The sequence below is a fragment of the Coprinopsis cinerea genome (assembly GCF_000182895.1).
Source record: "Coprinopsis cinerea okayama7#130 chromosome 1 map unlocalized cont3.1, whole genome shotgun sequence".
NCBI lineage: Eukaryota > Fungi > Basidiomycota > Agaricomycetes > Agaricales > Psathyrellaceae > Coprinopsis > Coprinopsis cinerea.
Window position 1 is genome coordinate 2,361,955 of NW_003307544.1, and position 26,197 is coordinate 2,388,151.

Consider the following 26,197-nt stretch of genomic DNA (forward strand, 5'->3'; position numbering starts at 1 on the left):
AAAGTTGCCTGTCAGTCGAGTCAAAGACATGCCGAAGAGCTTCCTACCCGTTGGTACTCTCTGGCTTCAGCCGATTCTTCGAGGAGCTTCTCCACGCTCTCGATGTTCATCTCACGGTGGATATCCTTCAGGACCTCCGTTCCCTGCTTCAAGCCATGCAGCACCGAGACCTCGATAAGCGAAAATTCAATGGTAGAAACCTGAAGTCCACACAAGTCAGGGTTTGGTTCCTGTGATTAATAACCGTACAACGCACTAGCTGTTCCAAGTTCTCGAGCTGCGCATCGGTCTTGAGCAGTAGACTCTGTTGGTATTTGCGTTGTCGGAGGGCAATTAAAGCTCGATCCTTCTGGCCTGCAGCAAGGTGTTTCCGAGCTATTTCGTGTTCCCGGTCGAGGACTGCTTGAATCTGAAGCAGTGTCAGGCACGAGTGAGTTAAGGCGTTGAATCAGACTTGCCTTCTTCTGGTATTGGCGTAGTTTATCTCTCTGTAATTTGAGACTGGGATTGTAGTGAGCTAAACATTACGAGGGTGCAAGTCCAAGGACGAACTCGAGGATAGCACGGTCTTGTGCTGTAATCTTGGGGGTCGACTGGTTGGCCCCCATCGTAGATAGAGACAAAGGAGGTGCTCGCTGTGCTTAGTTTGCTCCGAGCCGTTCAGGGCGCAACTCCGGGCTGATGCTGGACATTCTTACCACTGGAGTCAACCACTGGTCAATTGAAGTCCTGTAGCGTGCGGGACATACCAATCGTTCACTGTCCTCGACAACGGCCAAGATGAATTGAACGGCGGCGAGAGCATGATGCAAGAGATTAAAGTTCCGCGAGGACGGCGGCGTGGGCGTGGCGCGTCAACAATTCAGCCAACGAGGACCACCTTGGAAATCTTCCAACAACAACAACCTCGTACGGCGACTGGGCTTGGGATGCACTGAAGGCCATTTTGCCTCGAGTGCGAATGGTTCCTCAGTCTACCACCCGACTATTGCATCGCTGGATTGTTCGTGCACGGACTACCAATGGACGACGCTTTCACGACTATGTTCGCGCCCAGACATCAAGTACGTGTTCCGTGTGGTGCCCTCCAGACTTTTTTCTCTGACAATTTTCTCTCTCTGTGTACAGACGGTCTCATCCGAATTCCTTTATCCTCACCCAGGGTCATAGGCGTTGTAAATGACAGAGGCGACCGTAGGTGAGAGCGCTCTCGGTGCTCAAATCGTTTGATGGTACTCATGGCGGTTGTAACAGCCAGCAGGAAGACTACTATGCTTATGCTACCCTGTCTCTAGACCCTGTGGAACTACAGCTGAGCCACAAGCGGACCTTTGGACTCGACTGGCAGCCACAGTTGGTAAACGAACAACTTGCTGGACAAGTCGTATTCGTTGGAATCTACGACGGGTAAGAACGCGTCTGTCCCTGCCCTGCCCCGCCTCGACTGACAGGGGAAATTGTGGACAGTCATGGAGGGTCTGCTGTCTCGCAGTATCTTCGACAAGAACTACACGGCCTATTTGAATCAGCGAAGAAAGAGAGCATACCGGACGTCTACGACTGGATTAAGAGCCTCGGCGGATACTTCAAACGGTTTAAGGGAGGGAACCTAACACCTTGGATCAACGAGCCGCCTAGCGACGCACCTCTTGACCTAGAAACCAGGGCAACTTTGACGTTCTTCGAGGTGGGTCATGAGCCGACTCCAAATCCGTCAAGAAACTGAGCCCTTCTCATCCAGGTGGACAAGAACCTGTCTGTTGACCCTGTATCGCAAACATGTGGCGCTACGGCTTCTGTTGCACTCTTGCATTCACTGGACGCACCTGCTACCCCTTTTTTCGCTGCCCAGAAGTTGGCGCTTACTGTAGCTCATTGTGGGTCAGTAAACTCCTAGACCCTTACCCACAACGCTGGTCTCAAGCTCAACGACAGAGATACTCGGGTAATGCTTTGTCCTGTGAAAGGAGGGAAAGCGTTTCCTATGACAGATAACCACCATGCAGATTCAAGGACCGAAAGTAGTCGTTTGAGAAGGATGATGGGTTCTTCGCTGATCACAGATTCTTTCGGTGAATCAAGGTATGTCCCTGCATGCCCTTTTCTACTATTGCCTCTTTTCGTGACTTATCCAACAGATGGATGGGAGCCCTTGTGAACACTCGATGGTAAGTACTTTGGTATCTCCTTGACGTTGATTAATTTTTTGTGCCTTGCAGCCTCGGTGATCTGCGCTACAAAAGATTCGGTGTTACTCCTGAACCGGAGATCCGAACGAAATTGGTGGATGGTAAGTATGGAATCCCCAGATGAAAAGAAACGGATGCTCAAGGAGAGCCGTAGGTTCAGAGTGGGCCTATATGGTCCTTGTTTCAGACGGAGTCTCGTCTATGCTCTCCGACGATGAAATTATCGATTTGGCCAGACATGCTCCAGACCCCCGAATAGCGGCACAACGGATAGTCTCCTTTGCCCAGGAACTTGGGGGCGACGACAACACGACTGCCATTGTCGTCCCCTTGGCCGGCTGGGGGAAGATTGAAGGGCCGGACAACACCAAGGAACTCAGGGAATACAGGCGACTGCAAGCTAGTGAGTACTCAACAGTTTGGACTGATAGCATGGCATTAAATCTGGTTCATCTAGTCGGGACAGAACGGCAGCGACGGATGTAGTCCTTGCTAGGTGTGGCGCTTAGATTTGAGGCGCAGCGTGTCCGTCTGCTCGAGGGTCTGAACCAGCAGCCCATACCAACTGCCCAGAGCTACTCGGAAGCTTCTGGATCACTTGTCCACGGCCCATCATGGCCCTCTTGAAGCCCTTCGTGGTTCTAGCGTCGTGTCCCATTTCTGGCAAGCAAGGATAAGCTTCACTCTTTGGAAAATGGAGTCGAAGTGCCTACCTCTCAAGGCCTGAACAGTGGAGTCTGGGATACCCTCTTCGAAATATACCTCGCTATTGACGTCGCCTGCCCGTTCCGGAGCCTGGACTCCTTCAGCGTGGGGCATGCCGGGGGAGATGCAGAACCTGGGAGCATCCAAGGCTTCCTGCACGGAGAAGCCTCGTAGGATGTTCAAGAGTACTTGGACATGGCCTTGTGGCTACAAGTTCGTTAGATACGCAATCATTGCTTTAATAGAAGAATGGTATACCTGCATGAATCCACCCATTACTCCGTAGGAGAGAAAGAGCTCGTCTCCCCGAGTTGCGAGAGCTGGGATGATGGTATGGTATGGTCGTTTTCCTCCCTTGCAGGAATCAGTTGAAATGGTCGACTCGGAAAGGGCTGTGCATACCTGGAGGGCATTGGGATGGTTCTCATCAAGTTTAAAGTTGCTGCCGCGATTTTGAAGCGCGAAACCACAGCCCTTGGGGATAGCTGTTTCGAAGGAATTGTCAGTATTTGACAAATTATCTTCACCTGCTGATTGAACTTACCGCCAGTCCCAAATCCTTCATACACGCTCTGTATAAAGCTGCAGGCATTGCCCCACTGATCAGTGACCGTGAAATACACGGTGTCTGAGCTGTTCACAGGTGAACCCTTGGTGCACGTTAGTCTAACTCAATAATCCCGTATATTGAAAGCACATACATGTACGACGTCGGAGTTCATCTTGTCTGGATTAAAGAGCTTCGCCCGTTCCGACAGGTATCGCTGCAGAGCCAAGTCGTCAGGATTGGAGCTGATGGCCAGTGGGAAACGAGCCCCACCTTGCTCAATAGTTCCTCGACCGGGGCCTTCTTGAACTCAGGATCCGTAACATACCATTGGCTGTCTGTTGGAGTGGGATGGTATTCGACGATGTGATTATACCGACCCGATAACTGTTGACCTTACCGGCAAAGGCCAGACGGAGTGCTTCGACGACGGTATGTAGATACTCTGGCGAGTTGTGCTCCATCTCTGAGAGTGGGCGTGAAAGACCTTGTTCTTGGATATTTTCCAGAATGCCCAAGGCGAGTAGGGCAGTTATACCCTGGCCATTAGGCGGGCACTAGTGCGGAACTTTGTTAACAGCGGTGGTTTAGGAGTGGTAGACAGGCAGATGGAGAGTACCTCGTATACAGTAACCTCTCCTGCGTAGGTGTATTTGATGGGTTCCACAAAGGTTGAAGTGTGGTCAGCAAGATCATCCAAATCCATCAATCCGCCCTTGCTCTGAATGAGCTCCACGATTGCTTGGGCAACGCGACCTTTGTAGAATCCATCTTTTCCATGTTGTACTAGCTCGCGGAATGTCTGAGCCAGGGTGGGTAACTTGACTACTTGTCCAGGTAAAGGTGCCTTGCCGTCCACCAGCAGTTCGTTTCCGTTGGGAGAGGCATTCTGGATTAAAGTCTGCGAAGGAGGGTTACGTCGACCGCCATTGAAAGGTGATCCAGAGCCGACATACCTCTAGTAATTTCCACTGAAGATGTGGTTTGAAAAGTCATGCGACCTCGAAGCCAAGTGACTGACTTACAGAATGACTGCTGAGCTCCGACACTGGAAAGCTGGTAGGGGAACAAGGTCATATTAATGGTCGCCGGTAACACCCCGAAGACATACCCTTCCTCTGCGAATCGAATTGCTGGTCCAAAAACGTCACCAACACTAACCTTCCCACTGCCGAAATGCTCGATTGTATCCAGCCAAGCAGCAGCGGCGCCTTGTCATTTCAGCATACAGTATCGACCTTGGGCCGCCAACACCTTACCTGGGACGGTAACAGAATTCAGATCGCTCAACGGTATGGAGGTCTTATGGCCCCGTTGTTTGGCGTATTCAATGGTGAGTTTCTTAGGCGCTCGTCCGGACCCGTTGAGCGCCTTGACTTGTTTGGTAGAAGCGTCGTAGAAAAGGCAGAAGGCGTCGCTATGCCTACTATGAGCGTCAATCTGGATGGTAATATGCGGTATAACTCACCCGCCAATGCCACATGAGCTTGGTTCAGTCACAGTCAGAGCAGCAGAAACGGCTACGGCCGCATCAGCTGCAATCGCAGGGTTAGCGGAATGGTCGAATCGTCAGTTATTGCTTGATCGAAACATACCAGCATTCCCGCCTTTATTGAGAACCTCCAATCCAGCAGCCGTTGCAAGTGGCTGAGATGAAGAAACCATCCCCTTGGTCCCGTATACCACAGATCTTCGGCTGTGGAACCGGGAGAAGGGCGCCTTGACTTGGTTGACCTTGGTCCAGTCAATCCTCGGGGCCGGCATGATGATAGGTTGTAATTCCAAGGTGTGCTGGGAAGAATTTCACGTCGTTCATTCTCCGAGAGTTCGCCTTTATAGTCAGGAGGGGACCCAGGTCATGTAAGCAGCCCACTGAATTCGAGGTTCGCTGTGCCGGCGGAAAGGAGCCCCGTGGGAGCCCTCCGTCCAGGAAGGGAATCGGATCCAGGAGATATCAATCCTTCGACTTCCACTACCTTCAATAGCAACTATTCAAACCAACCAAACCAAGTGCTAGCCTCACCTTGGACTAAAAAATGTCTCTAGAAGAGAAGTTTCAACAAGCCTCGGCTGAATTCCAGAAACTCCAGCTGTCGCTGACCACCGCAATCGACGCACGAGAACGATTAGAGGCACAGTTATCGGAGAACGAGCTGGTGAAAAAGGTCAGCATCTCGAAACGATGTTAGATACGAGTCTGAAGACGATCCAAAGGAATTCGCGTCCCTGACGCCGGAAAACACTGTATACAAGCTCATCGGACCCGTCCTCGTCCAGCAAGACCAGGCGGAAGCGAAAAGCAATGTGGATACGCGTCTCGACTTTATCCGGAGTGAAATGTAGGAATGAAAAGATTATTGATGGGGAAAGATTACTGACGGGATATTGTACAGTAAAAGAGTAGAGGGACAGATTAAGGATATCGAAAGCAAGCAGGAGAAGGCAAAACAAGAGGTGCGTCAACCCAGTCCGCCATTCTCGGGCTGTGTACTGACCACGGTTCCTCGGCAGCTCGTTGCACTCCAGACTGCGATCCAGCAACAATCCCAAAAGCCGCCTGCTCAAGCATAAATGTCCGATACCGCCAACTCCAGACTCCAGTCCCAACCTGCACCCCATACGAACGACGGTCTGAATATCCCACAACGCGAATTACTCTAGTTTTGTGCAATGGCGTTCCACCGGAAGCGCAGAAAGTCGCTGGTCCAACCTATGATGACGGCGAGGGTTGCTGCTGGGCCTGTCGGACAGCGTCGAGTATAGGACTCGATGTTTGTTGTTGTTCTGTAGCTTGTTGTTGTAGACGCTTGGCTCTGGCAATTTCTCGCTCTGTCTCCGGACTCTTGACGAGTTGGTGTAACGTGAATCGCTTCCTGGCGGATTTGGGCGGGCAGTTGCGGATAATGACAACGTCGTCCCTGCGAAGCTCTGACAGCGCAGCGTCTTGGTCAGATAACCTGGCGAATGGGGAGTTATGACGCGAACTCACCATTCTTCTCGTCATGTACGAGGTACTTCTTACTTCGAACAATGCGCTGAACATCTCGCTTCAGTATACATGCTGTACGCTCTGGTGAAATGGCTTACCTTGCCGGTCAAGGCGTGGTTAATGAAACGAGAAACAGTGACTGTGACCGTTTTGTTCATGAAACCGGCCTTGGTAACGACACCATTGAAGGTCATCGGACCCATGTTTGCGACTAGGACTGTAGGAGGGTTGCCTTCGGGGTAAGGGTATTTGACTGTCGGGACCAGCGTCACGTCTGAAAGTATCGCGACTCCGTCGCTGGAAGGCGGGAAAAAGTAGCGTGGGACTGTGGTTGCCCAATTTGGAGCGGGTTCGAAATGCCGAACGATGCCGAACAAAGACTTTTGACTTGGTTGGAACCAGTCAGAGTCGCTGAAGGACATCGAATTATTTGCCGAACATACGATTATAATACATTTTACCATGAGCTACACGATTGTGACTCTATAATGTTCCAAAATCCCAGAACGAATAAGTAAGTAATAGCACGTAAAGTACCGTCGTGGTCAACGAATTGCAGCTCTAACTATGCTGCTTCTTTCTTAGACTGGGAAACCGGAGGAGGAGGGTGGTCATCATCGGATGGACAGTACTTTGACTTGCGACGGAGATATGGGCCATATCTGATGCGTGGTGTTAGATAAACCCTGAGATGTAACTAATTGGGAACTGCTCACTTTTTGAGAACGAATGGAATGGGCACAAGGGACACGGCAATGCAACCGAGGATGGTGGATGCCCATCGAGGGTTAAGAACATCGTACATGTTTCCACCAAACAGCTTGGAAAACCAAGTCTCAGTCGCGGGATTCGTAGTGCGGTAAAAAGCTACATACCGGGAATCCAGCACCGAATAAGCTTCGAACGACCGTGGTCGACGCGAGGACGGACGCTGCCACGGGAATGTAAGCGTCGACGAGGTAGTTGAACAAGCCAAGCTGGTTACGATTCAGTAGAGATCCTCTTGATATATTCAAACGCTGCTCACGAAGATCATTTGGATTGCATAACCCATCAGCAGGCCAGACATAAGAGGCGCCCAATATGAGATGGAAGGGAACGAAGTCCAGCTGACAACGTTTCAGTGTCAAGTGCACAGTAACAGAACAGGTATACTCACCCAAACCAAAAAAACGAAAGAGCGAACAATGGGCCGGGAATAAAGGCCACATCCAACCGGAATTCAGGGGGCACCGGTTTCGGCGCCAGGCGTTTCACCTCAGCCTCATACTTGGGATTATAGTGGTAGACATACTTTTCCCCAAGTCAGTATGTTGGCACAGGATAAATGCATAGTGACGTACATGCGCGACTGCTAATGCACCGCCAATGGGAATAGGCAGGAACATTAACCCTGATACACCAGCACTGAACCCACGAGATTTTCCAAAAACAATTGGATATGCAGCGAACAGGAGGTATAGACATCCATAAACGAACTGTGATGATGCGGGTTAGCTCAGATGAAAGATTAATTATTTGGAGGCTTACACTCATGTAAAAGGTGAGGGCAATGATCATAGGTTCTGTGAAGAAGATGACCCAGGGTCGAACCAAAACGTGATACGCTCGCTTGGAAAAACCCCAGTTTTCACGCTCAAAGGCAGCATAGTATCGGGGATCGCCTGTCTCCTGACGCTTCTTTTCCGCTTTCTTCACCAGAAGAATCGGCCTATGAAAGTAAATTAAAAAAAACCGAATGGTGATACAGAGACAGCAGAGACTCACGCGTATGATTCTGGAACGCTAACCATAATCATGATCCAGCACACACCCGCCTGGCAAACGAGATGAGAGTCACATCATTTCGATGGAAGGAAAAGGACTTACAAAGGCAGTGAGAATCCAAAACAGCCATCGCCATGTAGTGTGGTCTCCGATGAAACCTGCAACTGTAGGGCCGAGAGCTGGTCCAGCAAATGGTGCGACTGTGAAGATGGCCATGGCTTTTCCTCGCATGTCGGCCTCCCATATGTCCGACATTAAAGCGCTAAATGATTTCCCTGTTTCAATAAAAACGGGTGCCAGAAGTGGGGATGCCAGCTTACCCAGTGTTGGTAAGAGGAGCAGCCGCGAAGGTACCGCCGAGGAAGCGAAAAAGGAGGATGGCAGCGGTATTAGGGGCGAGGGCACAACCGATCTGAAAGCACTGGTGGGGGAAGGCGATGTCAGTTCTGGCGATCGCAAGGGGTTCTGCGGACAGGACATACCATGAACACGAAGAAAGGATATGTGAAAACGGGCCGGCGTCCAAATTGTTCTGAGAGAGGGCCCCACAGTATCGGGCTAGTAAAAGACGCGTGTCAGGATCGTGGATATGCATAAAGGCTGGGAGGCAAGTCGCACCCAACACAGTATCCCGTAACGAAAAGTGACAATGTCAAGGTTCCCACTATCTCCGACATCTTGAACTCTTCCACCAAGTTGGGGAATATACCAGAGGCTGTAAGATGGAAATTAGTGGACCTTGAACCGTAAAACCTGAGGAACGAAGCGTACGGGAAGAGCTAGCAAAGGTCCTACAGGAAGATGCTGTTCAATAACGCTAAAACATGGATAAGACAATATGCCAAAGACTAACGCGTTGAGTACAAACAGACCACTTGCCATCGTCAAGTACCATTTCCGCCGTGTCGACCAGTTCTACCGCGAGAAGGACATGGTGAAAAGATGAACGAGAAGGGAGAAACTGAGAAAGGACGCACCTTAGGGTTTGCGGGATCGTTCTCATCAAACTCTACAAGATAGGGGTCATATTCGCTCGCTGCGACCGATTCTGCAGTCCTTGCGACTGTCGTCGTTGTTGACTCGCATGGGGAGGCGCCGAACGGGGTCTGGTCGCCTTGGGAGGCCATTGCAAGGTCCAGAGAACGGACGTTCGTGCAGAAAGATAGCGACAAGCGGGAAAGGCTTCACGATACACATGGGCAATGTTACAGCTTATATATGGCGAAAGAGAAAACTTTTTGACGGCAAATTCATGGAAAAGTATGGTCTTTTCCGGGGCGAATGGTCTCCGAACCCGGCAAACATAACCCAAGCGCCAAGATTGATGCCGGTGTCTTTCCTGATTTAGGAGACGCGTCACGCGTCGCGATTCATCGGTGTCACACGCAATCTTGGACAGCCTCCGTCATGGATTTTACAGAGCTCTATCGCCAGTCATCGTCCCTCGTCTCCTTCAGTCCCGGTGCCTCTTTCATTCTCACAGCAGTTCAGGACAGAGTCATAGTTCGTCGTGCAGACACGTTCCAGATAACAAGAACCTGGCTCGTTGACCCATCTCCAACAGCAACCCAGGCTGCCTTGGTGACACAATCAACTTCGAAGCAGAAATCTTCATCGTCCGCCGCATCCTCTTCATCCCCAGACTCCAGAATCACGCATCTAGGCTGGTCTTGCGACTCAGAATATATATTGGCGGCATGTGCAAAGAAGGGCGCTGTTCATATCTTCAAGCTACGCGACGAAGAGTGGAGTGGACGGATTGACGCTGGCGCTGAAGGTATAATTGCATCCATCAGATAGTTTGCCTTGTATTGACACGGGTTAGGCCTTGTAAAGGCAGAATGGGGGCCGGATGGTCGAACAATACTCTGTTTCTCCGAATGGGGGGTACGCGATTTCTGTTCAAGACGGCATGGCGAACTCTGATCTCCACATCCTAGCTGAGGGTCACCGTATGGTCATTAGTGACGGGGTCAGCGACGTATATCCAATTCCCTATTCATCCCGATAAAGGTTAGTTCCTAGCCCTATAATCACCCGGGAGCCCTTTGGAAGTGAACCAGGTCGAATCCCATTCTATAGCCTATGCGTTCCGGTCAGATGGCCGGTACTTTGTCCTGGCTGAACGTCATAAATCCAAGGATACGATCGGCGTATATGATGCAACAGATTCCTATAAGCTGGTTCGAGTGAGTTTTATCTGGTTCCTGAACGAAGGGGTGGTTGGCCAAACTGATAGTGTCGTAGCATTTCACCCTCCCAACATCGTCCCTATCCTCGCTGTGCCTGTCTCCTACGGGCAATCACATTGCAATATGGGAAGGTCCACTCGAGGTGAGCGCGCTCCACGACCGTCGCGCTCTCCCAATCTAAAATGTTTGTGCGTCAGTACAAGCTGCATGTGATGACCTTGGCTGGGCAATCGGTTACTTGCTTCAGCCCAGATCAAGATCCGGGGTTTGGTATCCGCAATGTTGCTTGGCACCCGAACGGCCTGTTTCTGGTCGTAGGGGGTTGGGATGACAAGGTGAGTGGTTTGAAATTCAAAACATGGGGGCCGCCGTCGGTGCATTATTAACTAGTCAGGAACGCCGTATAGATCCATATTTTGGACTGTCTGAGCTGGTCACCTGTTGGCGTATTGGAACTCTCCTCCCGTATTTCCGGGTCTGTTGTAAGCACTTTCATTCAATTCAAAGGGACTTACTCATCCTTTTGCGATGTGAATCGGACAGACTGTGTGGAGAGAGCCTTCCAGGTGGCTGGAAGCAACTGAAGGCCGAGGTTTTCTTTCATGTACGCGGCTATCTCTGATTGCCTTGCCGTTGACTCCTAACATTTCTTCTCGAAGACGAGAAGCTTCAAGGGACGCAAACGCTACAAGTTAACCGCGTCGATTTGACGAGGCCGTACCCCAAGAGCGGGATCCTGCAACTCGAATTCAACATCACTGGTAGTCTGCTCCTTGTCAGATTCGGTAAGATCTTTCGCTACATAACGCTGTCTCTTGAATGTAGGCTTACTCAACACTCTCCCCTGCGTGTTTCCTCTGCAAGAAACTACCCCTAATGTTTTGCACATCTTCGATTTCCCTTCACCCAAGGACCAATTCCTTCCTCGCTTACGAACGGTTCTGATCCATTCGCAACCCATCTTGCATGCCCGATGGAACCCCGTGCGTAAGGGCAATCTAGCCTTGTGTTGCGGAACGCAAAGCGTTTATACGTGGAGTGATGAATGGGTCGGAGAGGCTGGTCAGCAGGAGGATATGGCAGAGTGTATCGGCGTTCCAGCTAGTCCGTGTTTTCTACCGGTTGACCAAAATGAGAAGGCTGACAAGGACGTTGTAGAGCAATTCGAGACGAAGGACATCAAGTGGTCTCCTGATGGGAAAGGTATCATCTTGATGGATCGAGAGCAGTTCTGCTGTTCTTTCGAGGTGGAAGAGGAATTTTGATTATTACGGATATCTATGTGTGTGAGTATATATACGATTTACAAGTGCCTGCTGCGATGTTTTTTGGTTCCGCTTTGATCTGGAACCTGAGGCCTGAGTGTTGAGCATCTGGGTAATAACTGGAACTAGCCGTTAGCTGACTATTCGAACGTGCAATGTGAAAAGAGTTGGATGAGTTGATTTGTGGTCCAAGTGCAAGGAAATCAGTCATAATCGGCACATGATTTGGGCGCTTGGGGCGGCAGGATGACGTGTGCGAAATTGTGGGCGGCATTCTGAGGGCGGGCTTAGGTCAGCGGCACGGGACGGAAATTTAGCAAATAGGTCGGTCAGCGTCTCTTTCACTGCTGCTCCCATCCAGATGCTGTCTCGTTCAATCAGGGCTGGTTCTCTGCTCTCTTCAAGGTCTCTTGCTCTCCGCGCTGCACGTTCTTACGCAACACAGCAGCCAGACAGCAAAAAACAAAATGAAGAAAATAATGCCAACGTAGACAACAAACAACAGTCCGACAGGTCGGCAGACCAGCCTCAGAAGCCAGAACTACCGAAAGCCTTGGAGGGCTTCTTCCAGCAGTACCAGCAGTCTCAGAGGGGAAGGCAGTCTCACCAACATGAATCTTCGTCCTCAGAATCGTCCCAAGAGAATCAGAGAAACCGCAGGAAGGAACCACCACCGCCACCACCCAACAACAACTTCAATAACCAGCAGTTGGCCTGGGTCGCTGCCTCGGTCGTTGCAGTTCTCGCCTACCAAAGCCTCAACAGCACCCACTCCAAGGACATCACATGGCAGGAGTTCCGCACCGCCTTCCTCGACAAGGGCCTCGTCGACAAGCTAATAGTCGTCAACGGCCAATACGTTCGTGTCAAGCTTCACTCGAATGCTACCGGTACTATGTATCCTGGAGCAACCCCCGGCGACTACCATTTCACAATTGGCAGCGTAGAGGCATTCGAACGCAAGCTTGACCAGGCCCAGGATGAACTCGGTATCCCCAGCCACGAACGCATCCCTGTCGCATACCAGGACGAAATGTCCGGCTTTGGTGTTTTGCTCAACTTTGCACCAACCCTTCTCATGGGTGGCCTCATTTACTGGCTAAGCCGTCGAGGTGGAAGCGGCGCCGGCGGTGGAATATTCAACATCGGCAAGAGTCGGGCCAAACTCTTCAACAAGGACAACCAGGTCAAGGTCAAGTTCAAGGACGTGGCCGGAATGGACGAGGCAAAGGTGGAGATCATGGAATTCGTCAAGTTCTTGAAGGATCCCGCCAAGTACGAGAAACTTGGAGCCAAGATTCCTCGGGGCGCTATTCTCTCTGGTCCCCCCGGTACTGGTAAAACTCTTCTCGCAAAGGCAACTGCAGGAGAAGCTTCAGTGCCCTTCCTCTCTGTTTCCGGTTCCGAGTTCGTGGAGATGTTCGTCGGTGTTGGTTCTTCGCGTGTGCGAGACCTCTTTGCATCTGCAAAGAAGAACGCGCCTTGCATCATCTTCGTCGACGAAATTGACGCCATCGGTAAAGCCCGAGGCAAGGGCGGCAACTTCGGCGGCAACGACGAGCGGGAATCCACACTCAACCAACTCCTCGTCGAGATGGACGGTTTCGGCACGAATGAACACATCGTCGTCCTCGCAGGTACCAACAGACCGGACGTTCTCGACCCGGCTCTCATGCGTCCAGGCCGATTCGACCGACACATTGCCATCGACCGCCCCGACGTTTCTGGCCGCAAAGCCATCTACCAGATCCACTTGAAGCCCCTTCGACTCACTGAAGACCTCAAGAAAGACTATGAGAACTTTGCCCAGAAGCTCGCCATCCTTACTCCCGGTTTCTCTGGTGCAGACATCGCCAACGTCTGTAACGAAGCCGCTCTCCATGCTGCACGAAAGGGCTCCGAATACGTCGAATCTGTTGACTTTGATACCGCTATCGAGCGTGTCATCGTAGGTCTGGAGAAGAAGAGCCGTGTTCTCAGCCCTGAAGAGAAGAAGACGGTCGCCTATCACGAAGCCGGCCATGCCATCTGCGGCTGGTACCTCGAACACGCCGACCCTCTCCTCAAGGTTAGCATCATCCCCCGTGGTGCTGGCGCTTTGGGCTATGCCCAGTATCTCCCCGCCGACCGCTACCTTCTCTCCACGCCCCAAATGATGGACAGAATATGCATGACCCTTGGCGGTCGTGTATCCGAAGAAATCTTCTTTGGTGCGGAGAACATCACGACAGGTGCCCAGGACGACCTCCAGAAGATCACCCGGATGGCGTTCGAGGCTTGTGCCAACTATGGTATGAACGATGTCATTGGACCGGTTAGCTACGGTGGAGATCGGGCGACCAAGGAGAGCTGGACGAAGCCTTTCAGCGAGAAGACGGCGGAGATGTTGGACAACGAAGTGCGGAAGATGATCACCAATGCCTACGAGCGCACTCGTAACCTTCTTACGGAGCGTCGTGCGGAGGTGGAGAAGGTTGCACAGCGGTTATTGGAGAAGGAGGTTATCACTCGGTAAGCATCCTTGATTACTGTTTCATGCTTTTCAAATTCTTATAATGGTTTCAGTGAGGATATGATCGAACTCCTCGGCAAGCGACCATTCACCGGACGGTCAGACGATATGGACAAGTGGCTGGACGAGAACCGGGGTGAGAGGAGTGCACCTCCACCACTCGAGCCACCCTCGGACAGCGGCCGTCTAGATGACCCTCCTGAACCACAACCCGCCCTCACAAAAGCACTCGACAGACGGCCATGGTTCTGAATTGATCGACCTGCAAACTAGTACCTCGCAGACATCCGCGTTCGCGCATTCATAGACTCCCCTTCGATTCTCGCATGCCTCGCTGTATTTTAAGCAATCTTTGTGTATCATTCTACGTAATTTTTAACAACACCCTCCTCACTATACACTCCTTACTCACCACGATATACGTACGCGTTCGCTCTATAGATACACATATTTGGGCTAATGGTACTTGGCATTAATCGCGAAACAAACAAAGGAATGGTTTGTCCTCGTCTCGACGCCAAAGAATGCGAGTAATTATGTTAGAGGGTGTATCGGAACCCACTCCATTGGTCACCCTTGTGCAATCGTGCAGCATCGATGCTCTCGTACCGCCCGTTGCCTTCGTGGGCGTATTTGTTATCCACTCCCTCAATGACCTCGTCCCGCTCTCGTCGATCCCGCCGTTCATTCTCCCGTTTCAATAGGATGTAGAAGAGGAGAGAACAAACTAGCCCAAAGGCAATGTATCCCAAGACGATGGCATGGCCTAGGCGGTACCATGGCCTATCTTTAGCCCTGTACTGGTAGGATGTAAGACATCGGGCGCTAAGAGGAAGTGACAGTGGCGTACGATGTTCGCCGTAACTGCACCATTGAGATTTCCAAATCCAATGGCCATCCCCAGGGTGACGCTCCGTTTATAGGAGCCTTCTACATTGCTCGCGACCCAAGCGACGGAATTAGCTTCGATAGAACTTTCAGTTCCGTACACCAGCGGAATGGACAGTCTCTGCCATACTCACGAATCATTGGATAGATGGCACTGCGGACCCAACGTAAGTCAGCCAAGCAATCCCTCCGGGTGAGAAAGACTTTCAGTACTCACGAAACAGCGAGGTACACGGCGAAGTAGGACAACGCGTCAGATTTTGACACTAGGAGTATGATATACGCAGCGAGCCCCGCGGCAAAGAGAGCTCTGGCATTCGGTCAGTCTCATGGCCAATAGGCGAGATATTCTTAACCCACAGGTTGATGTGCGACCGATGGCCGAACCGATCCCCCAGGTACCCAACAACACAAGTCAGGATACATCCCCATGCGTATACAGGAACCGAGAGAAGATTTGCACGGGTAGCTGTGTAACCTGGGGTAACCTGTCAGAGAGCCTCTAGAAATGGTCCTTCAGAGGTATTTACCCAGCTGCAGTTGGTACGAGTGAGCGCCCTGAAGAACCAAAACAGGGTGAAAGGGGCTCACTTGATTGATGATCGAGGGCAAAAACAGCGAAAAAGCATAAAGAGGACCATCACTGTCGAAGTGGCATGATAATTTCAATACGAATATTGGAAGTCCTCGTTGGCACCTACAAACCCATATAGAGGCCCACTGCAATAATTAAGTTGGCGTCCAGAACCAAGGAGGGAGGCTAGGTCACAACTTACTGGCTATATACGTTTTCCAATCCTTCAGGCTTTGCCAAACATACTCACTGGAAAAGGCCTCTCCGGAAGCGCTGAATTTCATGTCTTCCTGGAGGCGACGGATGATAAAAGCACCTTGGAGTAATTCTGTCAGACCAACTGCATGGACACACTGAAATGGCTATACATACGTTCTTGGTCGGTCAGAAAGCGAGCTGTATCTGGAAAGTCCTGAACGACCCAAAAGGAAACGATTGCAAGGAAAACAGTCGCCAGTCCCTCAAGAATGAAGATCCATGCCCATCCTGAGATAAGGGATGAGCTCCAGTGAGATACTCTCATACAGACACCGATGTGTGCATCCAGTCGATCACACACCTGGACGTCCTCCGATGCCATCCATTTTTGCTATCGCTGCGGCCAGGAGGCCACCTACAGCAGCCACGGGTCAGGTGAATAGTAATACTCTTCTCGATGAAGACTATGCTTACTGAACGCCCCTGCCACCGTCGCGGACGAGAAGAAAATGGCGACTTTAAAACCTGTTTCCGAGCGCTTATACCAGCTATGAAGCCATCAGCCTATTATTGCTAGCGCCGGACCGCGATACAGGACGGGTGGCGAACCTTGAGATATAGAAGACAACCCCCGGATAAAGACCGGCCTCGGTCAAACCGAGCAAAAGTCGTAAGGCTGCAGAGGAAGAGCTCATCATAAGCTAACAGTGGGCAAAGGTGTCTGCGAGCCCACCGAGAAGACCGCCGAAATCCTTTACGATGCCATGGAGGGTCTAGATGCACTCTTTAGCTGACACGTTATTTTGGGAATTGAATTGACCTGCCATTACTGTTCCCCAAAGGAGCATCATGGACGAGAGCCATACGGAAGGCCTGAGCCTTTTCAGTAAGACATTACTCGCAGGCTGATCAGAAGTGGGGGTGAGGGAGACAGCTGGGTCCCACAGAAATCCCTTGGCGCACCTCGAACAACGCGTAAGGGATAAAGAACATCGAGAGAGCTAGAAGATACTGTTTGTCTGTTATCCCGAGGTCATTTTCCAGGTTGTACAGCTTTTGGCGATGACATCAGCTCGATGGCAGAAGTCAACGGGAATGTCCTTACTTTCGCATTGCCAATACTGCCTCTGTCCAGGAAGCTGAACAAATAGAGGATGGTCAACCAGGGAATGACGTGCAAGTCGACCTTCCTCATCAACTTCTTTTCGTCAATCCCGGAGACGTCGACCTCTGGTCGATAAATGCTGTTCAGAGTGCCAGTGACGACGGCGTGGGTGTCTCCACTCCCATGGCCCGCAGATTCCACACTTCTGGTCGTCATTGTGAGGTAGCTGGTGTTTGAAGAGAGGCAAGTGAGGAGCGGAGGGGAAGCCTGCATGGAAGGCGGGTCAATTTATACCACGGACGGAGTTTATCTCTCGAAACAGGAGAAAAAGGGGTGATGGGGTATGTGCCTCTTCGAATAGCAGGCAAGCGTGACTGATGGATAGACACAATCCCATTGAGGTGATCACAAGGTGTTTATATGCAGCGGCCGACTGTCTTGAACGAAGAAGTCGGACAGAAAGGTAGATTGTCTGATGACAGGCATCCATTTGGCTTCGGCGATCACAACAAGCCAACACGGTGGGCCTAGTCTCCCAGGTCAACGTTAACCGCAAAGCCCTCGAGCTCGTTCCACCGAACACTCCTGCCCAAGCGGGATGAAGAAGACTCTCGTAAAGATCAGAATCTCCAGCTTGAGGCGGCCCTAGAGCGCCCCAGCGGAGTCAGTTTTAAGTTTAGAGTGGTGGTTTTGGAAGGACTTGCCCAAGAGGTTTATCCCGTCTGTTGATTAGGCAAAGGCTCTCCTGTAAACGTCAACCCCAACAACTCCCTCGAGCTGTCGGAGTATGATCTTTAGCCGAGATCGAACGAGTTGAGCCTCCTTCCCAGCCACGCGCACAATCGCGGCCTGAAATGTAGTCGCAGCGTCCAAGGGGCTGAAAGACCAAATACAGTCTTCGGCTGTTCTACGCTGGTAGACTGCCAAAGGTTCATACTGCTCCGCGATGTCCTTTATCGTGTCCTGAACCTGTGGCCCGCAAAGGATCGCCATAGCATAGCATGAATAAGGAGCCAGTTGATCCCGCAAGGATCGAGAAGGCAAGCCCGGGGTCTGAGGGCCATGGCCCTGATCTTCCAGAAGTAAGACATCGTTGGCGACCAGGTTTTTCCCAATCTTGACTCGGTTCATGCTGTAGTAGCGAGATAAATCCCAGTCTTCGCCTTGAGCCTGACGCCCTTCGGTGATTGAATCCAAGAGGACGAGGGACGCGGTTTCTTCAAGATCGAACGTTTGGATTTGGTTATAGGATGCATTACGGAAACAAGTTACAGGTTCGGGCAGGAGGAAAAGGCTGCTGCCTGACCCAACCCTATAGCTCATCGTTTGCACTGTCAAGGTCCTGTCTTGAAACGTGTGGGGTCTGGTGCCTGAGGCCAATCGAGCTCCGATTCGCGTTTTGAACACCTTTGTGGATCCCTACCGTGCCCTAGGTCGGTGACAAGCGCTTGAATGGTGTATGACTGGCTCACCTGAGTCAAGAGGACCAATGAAGCCTGCCTCTGTACCTCAACGGTCAGAAACACCTCATCTCCCCCAACGAGACCACCGCCGTAGCCCATCACATATACGACAGCGACACCGTCCCCAGCAACCCTAGGTGATAGGAGCTTCAAGGGATAAGTCGATGCCAGTTCCGCGAACACCGCTTTCGCGGCATGCGAAGACACCACAACACGTCCGTGGCCAGGAGGTAGAGAAGAGGAGCTCGCCATGGTCGTGGTCAAGAACAAACCCGCAGGCTCACGATCAAGAACGGATCCCTTCTTAGGCAACTGCAATGCCAAGCGCGTTGTATCTGGTGTGCTGTTTCAATTGTTTCTATTCGATATTGTGCATGTAGTCAACCTATGAAGAGTACAAAATGAGTGTAACAGTGGACTAGATAGAGGTTCCTAAAACAAGGCAAAGTACATGTCCACAAAATTAGAGTGATATACTATCAGACAACCCAAAGAAAGTGAAAGGAGAGTAAGGGTAGGTAGATGCCGAGGCAACGAAGAGTACAAGGCTTTGTTACTTTGTGAGCCATATGAAGAGAGAAGAGATAGAGAGAGAGAAGAGGCAAGCATTACGATTAAATTAAATCCACAAGAAGCATGTTGAAAAAGAAAGAGGGCCATGGGAAGAAATCGAAAGTGAAAATGAGCGGTGTTGGATTGATTGAGTTTGGGATTAGTACTTGCGTGTCGCCAGTGCCCGGATTTCGTAGAGATGTGAACGATCAGGACCATGGTAAGGGTCATACCTTGCCGCCAAGGCGGTCTTCCAACCCTTCATTTCCGATCGATGTCTCTCCTCTGCCATCCTGCACTTCTCGACGAAAGCTTCGTCGACGTCAGCAACAAGCATGGATGCACGCGAGCCTCGATCACTTCCTGAGTCAGAAATGGTTCGAGAATGACTATGAGCAGGACTAGTTGCCCCTGATCTGGGATTGTAGGAGTCGGTGGAGGGCGCATAAGAGGTGATGCTGGACGCATCTGACACTCGTGACGGGTGGGCATTGGCACGGATGGTGTCGCCTTTGCGTTCCCATGCGTCACTGTCATCTTCGTCATCCGCAAGGTTTGCAAACACGTCCGGTTCGTCTTCTTCCGGAGGTAATGTTGAGATCCACCGCATTTGGTTGGGGTCAAAATACATGTTGCCTACAACCCGGGCCCCGTTCGCAAAGGATCCAGAAGGAGAGCCGATAGAGGAGCCCGTTAGGTGGGTGATGAGCGCCGGTCTTGTAGACGTCCCCATTGCCGCATCAAAGTCGCGTAGGATTTGGTCGTTGCCTTCCCATCGCATTGTGCCAGGGTTCCATTTCATGTCGCCAACAACTATTTTCCGACAGCCATTTAGCGCAACTTACGACCACAGAATCAACGCCCCTTACCTTTGGGACCACTTGCACCGCCAAGGTTGCGAATTAGGGTCGGCTTCCTACGGGTATTGCTGGGAGACGATGGCCCCCGTTTCTTCTTTGGAAGAACATCGAGACCGGAAGGAGTTTTGGATGGGAACTCTATCCGCGTAGTTGTACGTCTCAGGGTATTGGTGGCAGATGCCAAAGGTATCAGCGTTGGTTCTGATCCAGCATTTTAGCAAGGTCTAGGGTGTAATTAGAAGGTTATGTACGCACCATGACCAGGGCCTTCGCGTTTGCTTCTCCGGATGGTTCCCTTGCCATCTGAAGGTTTGTCACTTGACCGCGTCAAGGATTTATCGTAGGTGGCGCCAGGAACACGATTGCCATAGCCTTTGGGTTGGACACGGAATCGACCTTCCTTGTCTTGGTCTAGGGGAAGGTCGTCAATTCCGTCCAATTCGGTGCCGTCACCGTAAGTTCGTATCCGTTTCGGTTTGCGAAGAAGTTTAGGAGCAGCAGCAGGCGGAGGCGTCGGTGCCGAGGGTGGTGGGGGATTTTTCGAAGCTCTAGAAGCGGCACGCTGTGACATACTCGATGGAGGGCGAGGTGGTAGTGGCGAAGTTGCCCGCGTCGTGGTTTTAGGTTCGGGCGGTGGCCCAAACACCGATGAAAGTGCGGGCCGTGATTTGGTTCTTGATTGGGTAGGCATCGTGAGCCGGAGGGCGATAGGATTCGAGGAGGGAGTGGATGGCCGAGTGGGAGGAACTTTGAAGTCGTGGATACGGCTCGTTGAGCTCTTGTGGGTTTTAGCTCTGGAAGCCGCTGTAGGTTCCTCGTATCTGCATTTGGAGGATTGTATTATTGGCACCTCTAACGAGTTGCGGGATGTCTGCTTGGAAGAAGATTCGATAACAGATAGAGATGCCTTTCGGGTAAGTTTGCGGGCGGTTGAGGGTGGGGTGGGTGGTTTCAGCCCAGAGTGAGATTTCTGTCCTCGAAGACTACCTGGCTTTGGGGTCAAGAAACTACTAGAGGGTGACGGTGTAGGTGATGGTATTGGTGGTGGTGGAGTCAAAGCCTGGAATGTTTGAGATCTTGAAGGCGGGCGGAGGGGCGGTGAGGGGGATAATCGAATCTTCTGAAGCTGGCGAGCAGAAGAGGGAGGGGGATGAGGAGATTTCGAACGCTCCAACTTGGCGCGTGAAGGGGGACGAAGTGAGGAAGGCCGTGCTGGGGGATGACTTGCACTACGATTGAAGTTGCGGTGCGGTTGACTTTGCGAATTAGATAGAAGTCTACTTGGGCTGAGGTCGACATCATCTTCAATGATGAGGCCAGCTTCAAAGTCATCTTCAGGGTTTGGGGACGCAACTTTGACTTGGTTGGCGGTCAGGTCAACCTTCTTCTTGGATTCCAAAATCTTGTTTAGTTGACGGCCACTTTGTTTGGATTCAAACAGGGCGGTAGGAATGACCAGACCTTCCAGCTCATCCTCGTCGTCATCGGTTTCAGTTTCGGGGAGTGAGGCGGATGATGTTGAAGTCGAGGAAGGGTAGTTGTCAGCGAAGCCAAGGGTGGAATAGGCGTCCGAGGACTGCGACGAGGAGGAATTATCCTTCTCTCCCCACTCCAAAGAAGTCTTTGAGCCTCTATGGCTGAGAGAGGTCGGCGCAAGGGAGAGTTTGGTGAGGTCGGCGGGGAGTGCGAAACCATCCTCAAAGTCCTCCTCGATGGTTTGTTGAAGAGGCTTTTTCGGAATCTTGGAGGCGAGAATGGTTTGTGCTGCCTTGATGGTCGAAGCGCCTTCCTTGATAGTTGAGACGCCTTCATCGTCGTCATCGTCGGAGGGTTGCTGTAGTGGTGGTCGAATAGTGATCATTCCAGTTGTGGATGACGATGACGACGATGCCGATGAAACCAGATTCCTCGCAGCTTCTGACCTCGCCATCATACCCGCTACCACTGCCTTTGCTTTCGCGCCACCGGTTTCGCCCAAATCCATTTCCAAGTCCCAATCCTCGTCGGCATCGTCTCTGTCGGAGGGCGCGTGTATTGGTACACCGTCGGGGAGGTCGAAGTCGGCATCGGGCCATTCCTCCCGGGAGAGGACAAAGGTCGGTGCAGGGATTGTTGGCATAGTTGTTAAGTCGAAAAAGAGATATAGGGAGAGAAGAACGAATAGAGAGGAGAAGAAAGTATAGATTGTAGGGAACGACTAAGTGTGTTGTAGACTACCGGACCTTGAGACTGTTGGCGACGACGACAAGCGACGGCCTAGACGACCGGCCTCCCTGTGGAGACAGAGCTTCCTCGTCGTTGAAGGGGTCACAGCGGGGGGCTGCTCGCTGCTGATGATTTGGTTGTGCGAACAGTTGACTCGCAACCAGTTCCTTTACGCTTGGCACCCCTTGTTTGCTGCGTGTTTGTCGTACCCTCTCCAACACAAACATCAAATCCTTACCATTGTGTGAACGTCCGTATGCCCAAACAAAAACCACCAAGCGTTGTGTACCAGGAACCCCTCGAGGCTCTCGAGCGTAACAGGCGACGTAGAAAAAAAATACGCGGTCGATACTCGCTTTCACTCAACTAGAGCGTTATTTAAAGTAGATAATGCGATTGGAAAGGTCGCTGAAAATACATTTTTCAACATTTTCAACTCGGGTTTCAGTTCGGTAGATTGGGGCCAAGTCAGAGCCTGACACGCCTCCGTTACTCCGAGCGGTGAAATGGCTGGTCGCGAGCGTGTCCTTTTCCCGTTGTGCCCCGCTGTGCGAGTATCTGGCTTGGCACTTCAGTGATACGGCATCAGTCGTCGCAGTTCCCGTGCCCGGTCGAAAATCTCGTCCTCGTCCCCGCTATTGTCCTCCACATGGTCCTCCAAAGGTTCAACCGCCCCATGCAACTCCTGTCGCAGGCGCAACCCACGCTCAGCCATCAAGTCCGCAAGGCTTTGCAGCTCCCGTGAGTCAAACACGCTGCGCATTGGTCCGAACGCCAGCAAATAAATGTCTGTCTCGTTGTTAGATGATGAAACGAGACACATCGCCTGAAGAACGCTACCTTTGACAAATGGACATTCGCTGACGGCACGGAACAGAAGCTTTTTGGCATCCTTTAATTTACCCGCTCGGATTTCGAGTTCGAGATAGGCACGCCAGATGATCGCGCTCGAGCGTGTCCTATGACTCAGGTCAATATCGAAGATAGAACTCACAACAATGGTCACTTACCTTTCGTGTTCCACGGCTGCTGCTAGAGCACTTCTCGCTCTTTCGACCTCCGATGCCCATCGGCCCTTTTCCCATCCACCGACCCACACCTCTTGTAGCACCTTCGATACATCCTTTGCCATATTGTCCCCACCTCCGACAACATTCCGGACTCTGCCCCAGATTCCCTGACCTTTCTCGGCCTCAAGGAAGATGCCCAAGACAACCGAGTTGCTTGGGTACTGCTGCAGAGCTGAGGCAGCTCTTTCGCGGAGTAATGCTGGGGGACCAGAGTTATTCAATACGACACGGTGATGATAAACGAAAAGCAGTGCGGTCAGCGTCAATCGCTCACGAGCGCAGCCGTTCGCAGTCGTCTCGACCTGGCCGTCGAAAATGGATAGTACCGTCTCGATCTCTGCGCCTCTCAGCAATTCCAGCAACGCAAACATCTTTAGCCAAGTCTCCTTGTCCACGAGGTCGGACGTGGAGTCCACAGCTTCCCGAAGGGACTGCCTCGCTCGCAACAGCCCGACATCGCTCACTTTGGAAACACCAGCGGACTGTAGGATGACGTTTAAAGCTTGATCATTGCTACCAGAGAGCCATTCCATTTCCGCCCAATTCCACCACATCTGGCTGCACCCAGGTTGAGTTCTTGGGGTCTTGGAGGCGACAAGTAGTGTTTGATACACCTTTCTGGCACCATCTAGTTTCCCATGTATCCGCTCTAATTGGGCGTGTGCTGACCAGTATTCCAATGTCGCTTTCGGTACCGACAGGAACGCTTTGGATAGCTTCAATGCGCTAAAGTCGGTGTAAGGAATCACATCAATGGATCAAAACGACGCAACGTACTTCTTCACATTTAACGCAGCCTCGAATGCCAGTGCCCACGAATCCCACATATGATCATCGTCTGTCTTTCTCAGTTGAGAAAAGATTCTCCGGACCTGGCGGATGTCCACGGCACTGACATCCGTCGAGTTCCAAAGTCGCTGCCGAGTGACACGTTTAGTGGTCACATATACATCCAAGGGATGGAAGACACCAAAGGCCCATTGTTTGACGGGACCGAACGCATCCCTATACTCCTTTTCACGCCCCACGATAACGCCCGAGACTGATTCTGCCAGTACAGCACGGCTCGAAGACTCCCCCGGAAAGATGGCCTCAAGGTATGTGGGAGCGCAGAGCACTCCGAGGCTCCATCGGTCGTCCCAGTTGATATTCTGGTCATGCGACAAAGACAGGGAGAAGCCCGGGATGTGGAGACCGAGAAAAGAGAGGAAGATGAGGCGAAGAGCTACTTTGCTTGGTCGCGATTCAAGCTTTATGAGGACGGGGCGTATGTCGGAAAACAGGATGGTGGAGTACGGGTCCAGATCGTCCGAGCCCATAGAGGCTCTAGAAGGAAGCATTTGCATCTTATCCGCGGCTGATTCCTGGGCCGCCCATTGGCGATATGGATCCAGATCCAAAGGCTCCGGCGGGGCACTGGCGGATTCGTGCGTCTGTTGCCATTCAGGTTTCCCGCTGTCATACCAAAGCCTCCAGCCGCTTGCCTGCTCTTCGCCAATACGGGGCGTTTCAGACTCCCAGAACTCTTCCAATTCGTCGAGCTGTTGCTCGAATGACGACCCTATGAGTGGATCCGGAAGGTTGAATGTTCTGATCACAAATAAGCGCCTGTCTGGAATGATAATTGAATCCCCTTACAATTCACACTGGGCTTGAAGCATAGCGAATGCCCGTTCCGTATAACCTAGGGGGCTGTAAGCGATGAAGGGAATGGATATAACAACAGCACTCACCCGCATTACGCGTTGCCACCACTATCCTCCAAAATATCCTCAACTTTGCAAATTGATCTTCATCATGTTCCCCAAATGCAGCCAGAGCACGACCAGCATCATCAATGAGCGTAGTGAATTCCAGTTTACCCTGCCTCGACCTCCACTCCAACCATTCCATCCATATTTCGATGCCACCCAACTTCAGCGCCTTCTCCCACTCTTCCGCCAATTGACCCACTTGCCAAATCTCTTCTCCAGCTTTCAAATATTTGATGCGTAAAATGGTGGACGAAGCATTCGCGGGATGAGCGGAAAATGCACGGGAGAGCAACGAAACCGCAATATCGCATCGTGCTCTCGTTGCGTTTTTCGAGGTGGTGGGCACTGTCGAAAGTGTGTGGTCGAGGAGTGCCAGCCAAGTTGCTATTGAGTCTGGCTGTGTAGCGAGTCGGCTTTCGAGGTTCCGAAGATGGGTTTGGTAGGAGGTTTCTGAAATGCCCTCGTCCTGCGAATCCTCATCCTCTTCGTGGCTATCGTAATCCTCTATATCAGAAGCACTGCTCTCCCCTTCCTCATGGCGAGTTATGGAACGGTATGTATCTTCGGGAGCGGATTTCGCGCGGCGAGAGGGCAAGCGAATGACACCATCGATTTCGGGGTACCGATCTGGTTGTTCAACCCGAGCCAAGTGACGGGTCGGAGGGAGTGCCAGGAGTGATTTGGTACGTGAATCTGAAATGCCTGACATCTGCAAAAGTCAATAGGGGAAGCGGTAAGGGAACAGAGGGAGGGATACCTTCTTTGAGCCGCTTAACCCAATTTCAATTCCATTCCCAACTCGTCGAACGACAACGAAAGCCGGGGGTAGACCCAATACACGCCTTCCGCCTGCAATATGATTAGACGTCATGTACAATTAACATAAATACATACCAGCAACCATTCGGTACTTGGGAACATCTCCTTGGTGCAATCCTCCATATACAACGTTCAACTTATCAGGCTTTCGGTCAGAGAAGAACAAACGATACGAAGTGTCTTCGATGGGCGCCGGGCTGCCTATGACCTCGTTGGCAGCGCGTTCCTCGTGTCGAGATTTCTTTTCCTCCCGTCTCCGACGCTTTTCTTCGTCTCTATCCCTGCTCTTGTGTTTCTCTTTTTCTCTTTTCCAATGCCTGTCTTTGTCTCTATCCCCTCCCTTCTCTCGCCGACTTGGTGACCTAGAGTGGCTCCTCCTACGGCGCTCGTCCCGCCTTCTCTCCTTCTTCGATTCCGAGTCCCTGATAGGTTTCGAAGAAGATGGCTCTGGTTCTCTGCTGTTTTCTCTGTCGAAATCAGGGAACGATGCAAAGGAGGGAACATGGATGGACATGTTGGAAGAGGTAATTGGACTGAGAGCTT

General features: G+C 51.6%; 11 protein-coding genes across 11 annotated transcripts; 4 read left to right on the forward strand and 7 right to left on the reverse strand.

The window, feature by feature from the left end:
• Nucleotides 1-20: 20 nt before the first annotated feature.
• On the reverse strand, nucleotides 21-608 carry CC1G_01712 (Vps20-PA; the record flags this gene model as incomplete). Its single annotated transcript, XM_001828980.2, has 4 exons — nucleotides 21-200; nucleotides 257-409; nucleotides 455-488; nucleotides 553-608. The coding sequence occupies 4 exons, from the start codon at nucleotides 606-608 to the stop codon at nucleotides 21-23; spliced, it is 423 nt and encodes a 140-aa protein (XP_001829032.2).
• A 353-nt stretch (nucleotides 609-961) lies between these two features.
• On the forward strand, nucleotides 962-2,675 carry CC1G_01713 (hypothetical protein; the record flags this gene model as incomplete). Its single annotated transcript, XM_001828981.2, has 10 exons — nucleotides 962-1,064; nucleotides 1,129-1,198; nucleotides 1,255-1,407; nucleotides 1,468-1,687; nucleotides 1,742-1,881; nucleotides 1,936-2,082; nucleotides 2,139-2,168; nucleotides 2,220-2,290; nucleotides 2,344-2,592; nucleotides 2,647-2,675. 10 exons carry the CDS (start codon nucleotides 962-964, stop codon nucleotides 2,673-2,675), a joined length of 1,212 nt encoding a protein of 403 aa, XP_001829033.2.
• A 19-nt stretch (nucleotides 2,676-2,694) lies between these two features.
• CC1G_01714 (lincomycin-condensing protein lmbA) lies at nucleotides 2,695-5,205 on the reverse strand (the record flags this gene model as incomplete). The annotated part of the gene is made up of 14 exons (XM_001828982.2): nucleotides 2,695-2,849; nucleotides 2,903-3,101; nucleotides 3,153-3,248; nucleotides 3,297-3,379; nucleotides 3,439-3,544; nucleotides 3,596-3,658; nucleotides 3,715-3,779; nucleotides 3,842-3,998; nucleotides 4,061-4,399; nucleotides 4,467-4,497; nucleotides 4,553-4,652; nucleotides 4,701-4,864; nucleotides 4,910-4,976; nucleotides 5,037-5,205. 14 exons carry the CDS (start codon nucleotides 5,203-5,205, stop codon nucleotides 2,695-2,697), a joined length of 1,794 nt encoding a protein of 597 aa, XP_001829034.2.
• Nucleotides 5,206-5,477: 272 nt separating this feature from the next.
• Nucleotides 5,478-6,012, forward strand: CC1G_01715 (prefoldin subunit 6; the record flags this gene model as incomplete). The annotated part of the gene is made up of 4 exons (XM_001828983.1): nucleotides 5,478-5,606; nucleotides 5,656-5,780; nucleotides 5,835-5,895; nucleotides 5,953-6,012. 4 exons carry the CDS (start codon nucleotides 5,478-5,480, stop codon nucleotides 6,010-6,012), a joined length of 375 nt encoding a protein of 124 aa, XP_001829035.1.
• Nucleotides 6,013-6,090: 78 nt separating this feature from the next.
• On the reverse strand, nucleotides 6,091-9,324 carry CC1G_01716 (polyamine transporter 1; the record flags this gene model as incomplete). Its single annotated transcript, XM_001828984.2, has 16 exons — nucleotides 6,091-6,369; nucleotides 6,431-6,476; nucleotides 6,529-6,727; nucleotides 7,147-7,250; nucleotides 7,306-7,407; nucleotides 7,458-7,539; nucleotides 7,590-7,723; nucleotides 7,774-7,908; nucleotides 7,961-8,141; nucleotides 8,198-8,247; nucleotides 8,300-8,459; nucleotides 8,518-8,618; nucleotides 8,680-8,755; nucleotides 8,816-8,912; nucleotides 9,070-9,112; nucleotides 9,175-9,324. The coding sequence occupies 16 exons, from the start codon at nucleotides 9,322-9,324 to the stop codon at nucleotides 6,152-6,154; spliced, it is 1,878 nt and encodes a 625-aa protein (XP_001829036.2). The 3' UTR covers nucleotides 6,091-6,151.
• Nucleotides 9,325-9,604: 280 nt separating this feature from the next.
• Nucleotides 9,605-11,654, forward strand: CC1G_01717 (WD repeat-containing protein 8; the record flags this gene model as incomplete). Its single annotated transcript, XM_001828985.2, has 11 exons — nucleotides 9,605-9,974; nucleotides 10,023-10,084; nucleotides 10,138-10,210; nucleotides 10,280-10,386; nucleotides 10,445-10,531; nucleotides 10,587-10,724; nucleotides 10,797-10,871; nucleotides 10,933-10,993; nucleotides 11,049-11,174; nucleotides 11,254-11,493; nucleotides 11,548-11,654. 11 exons carry the CDS (start codon nucleotides 9,605-9,607, stop codon nucleotides 11,652-11,654), a joined length of 1,446 nt encoding a protein of 481 aa, XP_001829037.2.
• A 361-nt stretch (nucleotides 11,655-12,015) lies between these two features.
• CC1G_01718 (hypothetical protein) lies at nucleotides 12,016-14,618 on the forward strand (the record flags this gene model as incomplete). The annotated part of the gene is made up of 2 exons (XM_001828986.2): nucleotides 12,016-14,165; nucleotides 14,220-14,618. 2 exons carry the CDS (start codon nucleotides 12,016-12,018, stop codon nucleotides 14,416-14,418), a joined length of 2,349 nt encoding a protein of 782 aa, XP_001829038.1. The 3' UTR covers nucleotides 14,419-14,618.
• An 87-nt stretch (nucleotides 14,619-14,705) lies between these two features.
• CC1G_01719 (hypothetical protein) lies at nucleotides 14,706-17,147 on the reverse strand (the record flags this gene model as incomplete). Its single annotated transcript, XM_001828987.2, has 16 exons — nucleotides 14,706-14,966; nucleotides 15,017-15,129; nucleotides 15,189-15,208; nucleotides 15,272-15,364; nucleotides 15,415-15,532; nucleotides 15,585-15,697; nucleotides 15,756-15,774; nucleotides 15,831-15,944; nucleotides 16,001-16,114; nucleotides 16,188-16,241; nucleotides 16,301-16,374; nucleotides 16,436-16,502; nucleotides 16,560-16,599; nucleotides 16,657-16,731; nucleotides 16,790-16,879; nucleotides 16,932-17,147. 16 exons carry the CDS (start codon nucleotides 17,145-17,147, stop codon nucleotides 14,706-14,708), a joined length of 1,581 nt encoding a protein of 526 aa, XP_001829039.2.
• Nucleotides 17,148-17,311: 164 nt separating this feature from the next.
• CC1G_01720 (hypothetical protein) lies at nucleotides 17,312-18,646 on the reverse strand (the record flags this gene model as incomplete). The annotated part of the gene is made up of 3 exons (XM_001828988.2): nucleotides 17,312-17,576; nucleotides 17,632-18,350; nucleotides 18,404-18,646. The coding sequence occupies 2 exons, from the start codon at nucleotides 18,644-18,646 to the stop codon at nucleotides 17,661-17,663; spliced, it is 933 nt and encodes a 310-aa protein (XP_001829040.1). The 3' UTR covers nucleotides 17,312-17,576; nucleotides 17,632-17,660.
• A 460-nt stretch (nucleotides 18,647-19,106) lies between these two features.
• Nucleotides 19,107-21,925, reverse strand: CC1G_01721 (hypothetical protein; the record flags this gene model as incomplete). The annotated part of the gene is made up of 3 exons (XM_001828989.1): nucleotides 19,107-19,759; nucleotides 19,816-20,007; nucleotides 20,062-21,925. 3 exons carry the CDS (start codon nucleotides 21,923-21,925, stop codon nucleotides 19,107-19,109), a joined length of 2,709 nt encoding a protein of 902 aa, XP_001829041.1.
• Nucleotides 21,926-22,582: 657 nt separating this feature from the next.
• On the reverse strand, nucleotides 22,583-26,168 carry CC1G_01722 (hypothetical protein; the record flags this gene model as incomplete). The annotated part of the gene is made up of 7 exons (XM_001828990.2): nucleotides 22,583-22,970; nucleotides 23,022-23,807; nucleotides 23,859-24,671; nucleotides 24,720-24,765; nucleotides 24,815-25,544; nucleotides 25,593-25,684; nucleotides 25,730-26,168. 7 exons carry the CDS (start codon nucleotides 26,166-26,168, stop codon nucleotides 22,583-22,585), a joined length of 3,294 nt encoding a protein of 1,097 aa, XP_001829042.2.
• Nucleotides 26,169-26,197: the final 29 nt, after the last annotated feature.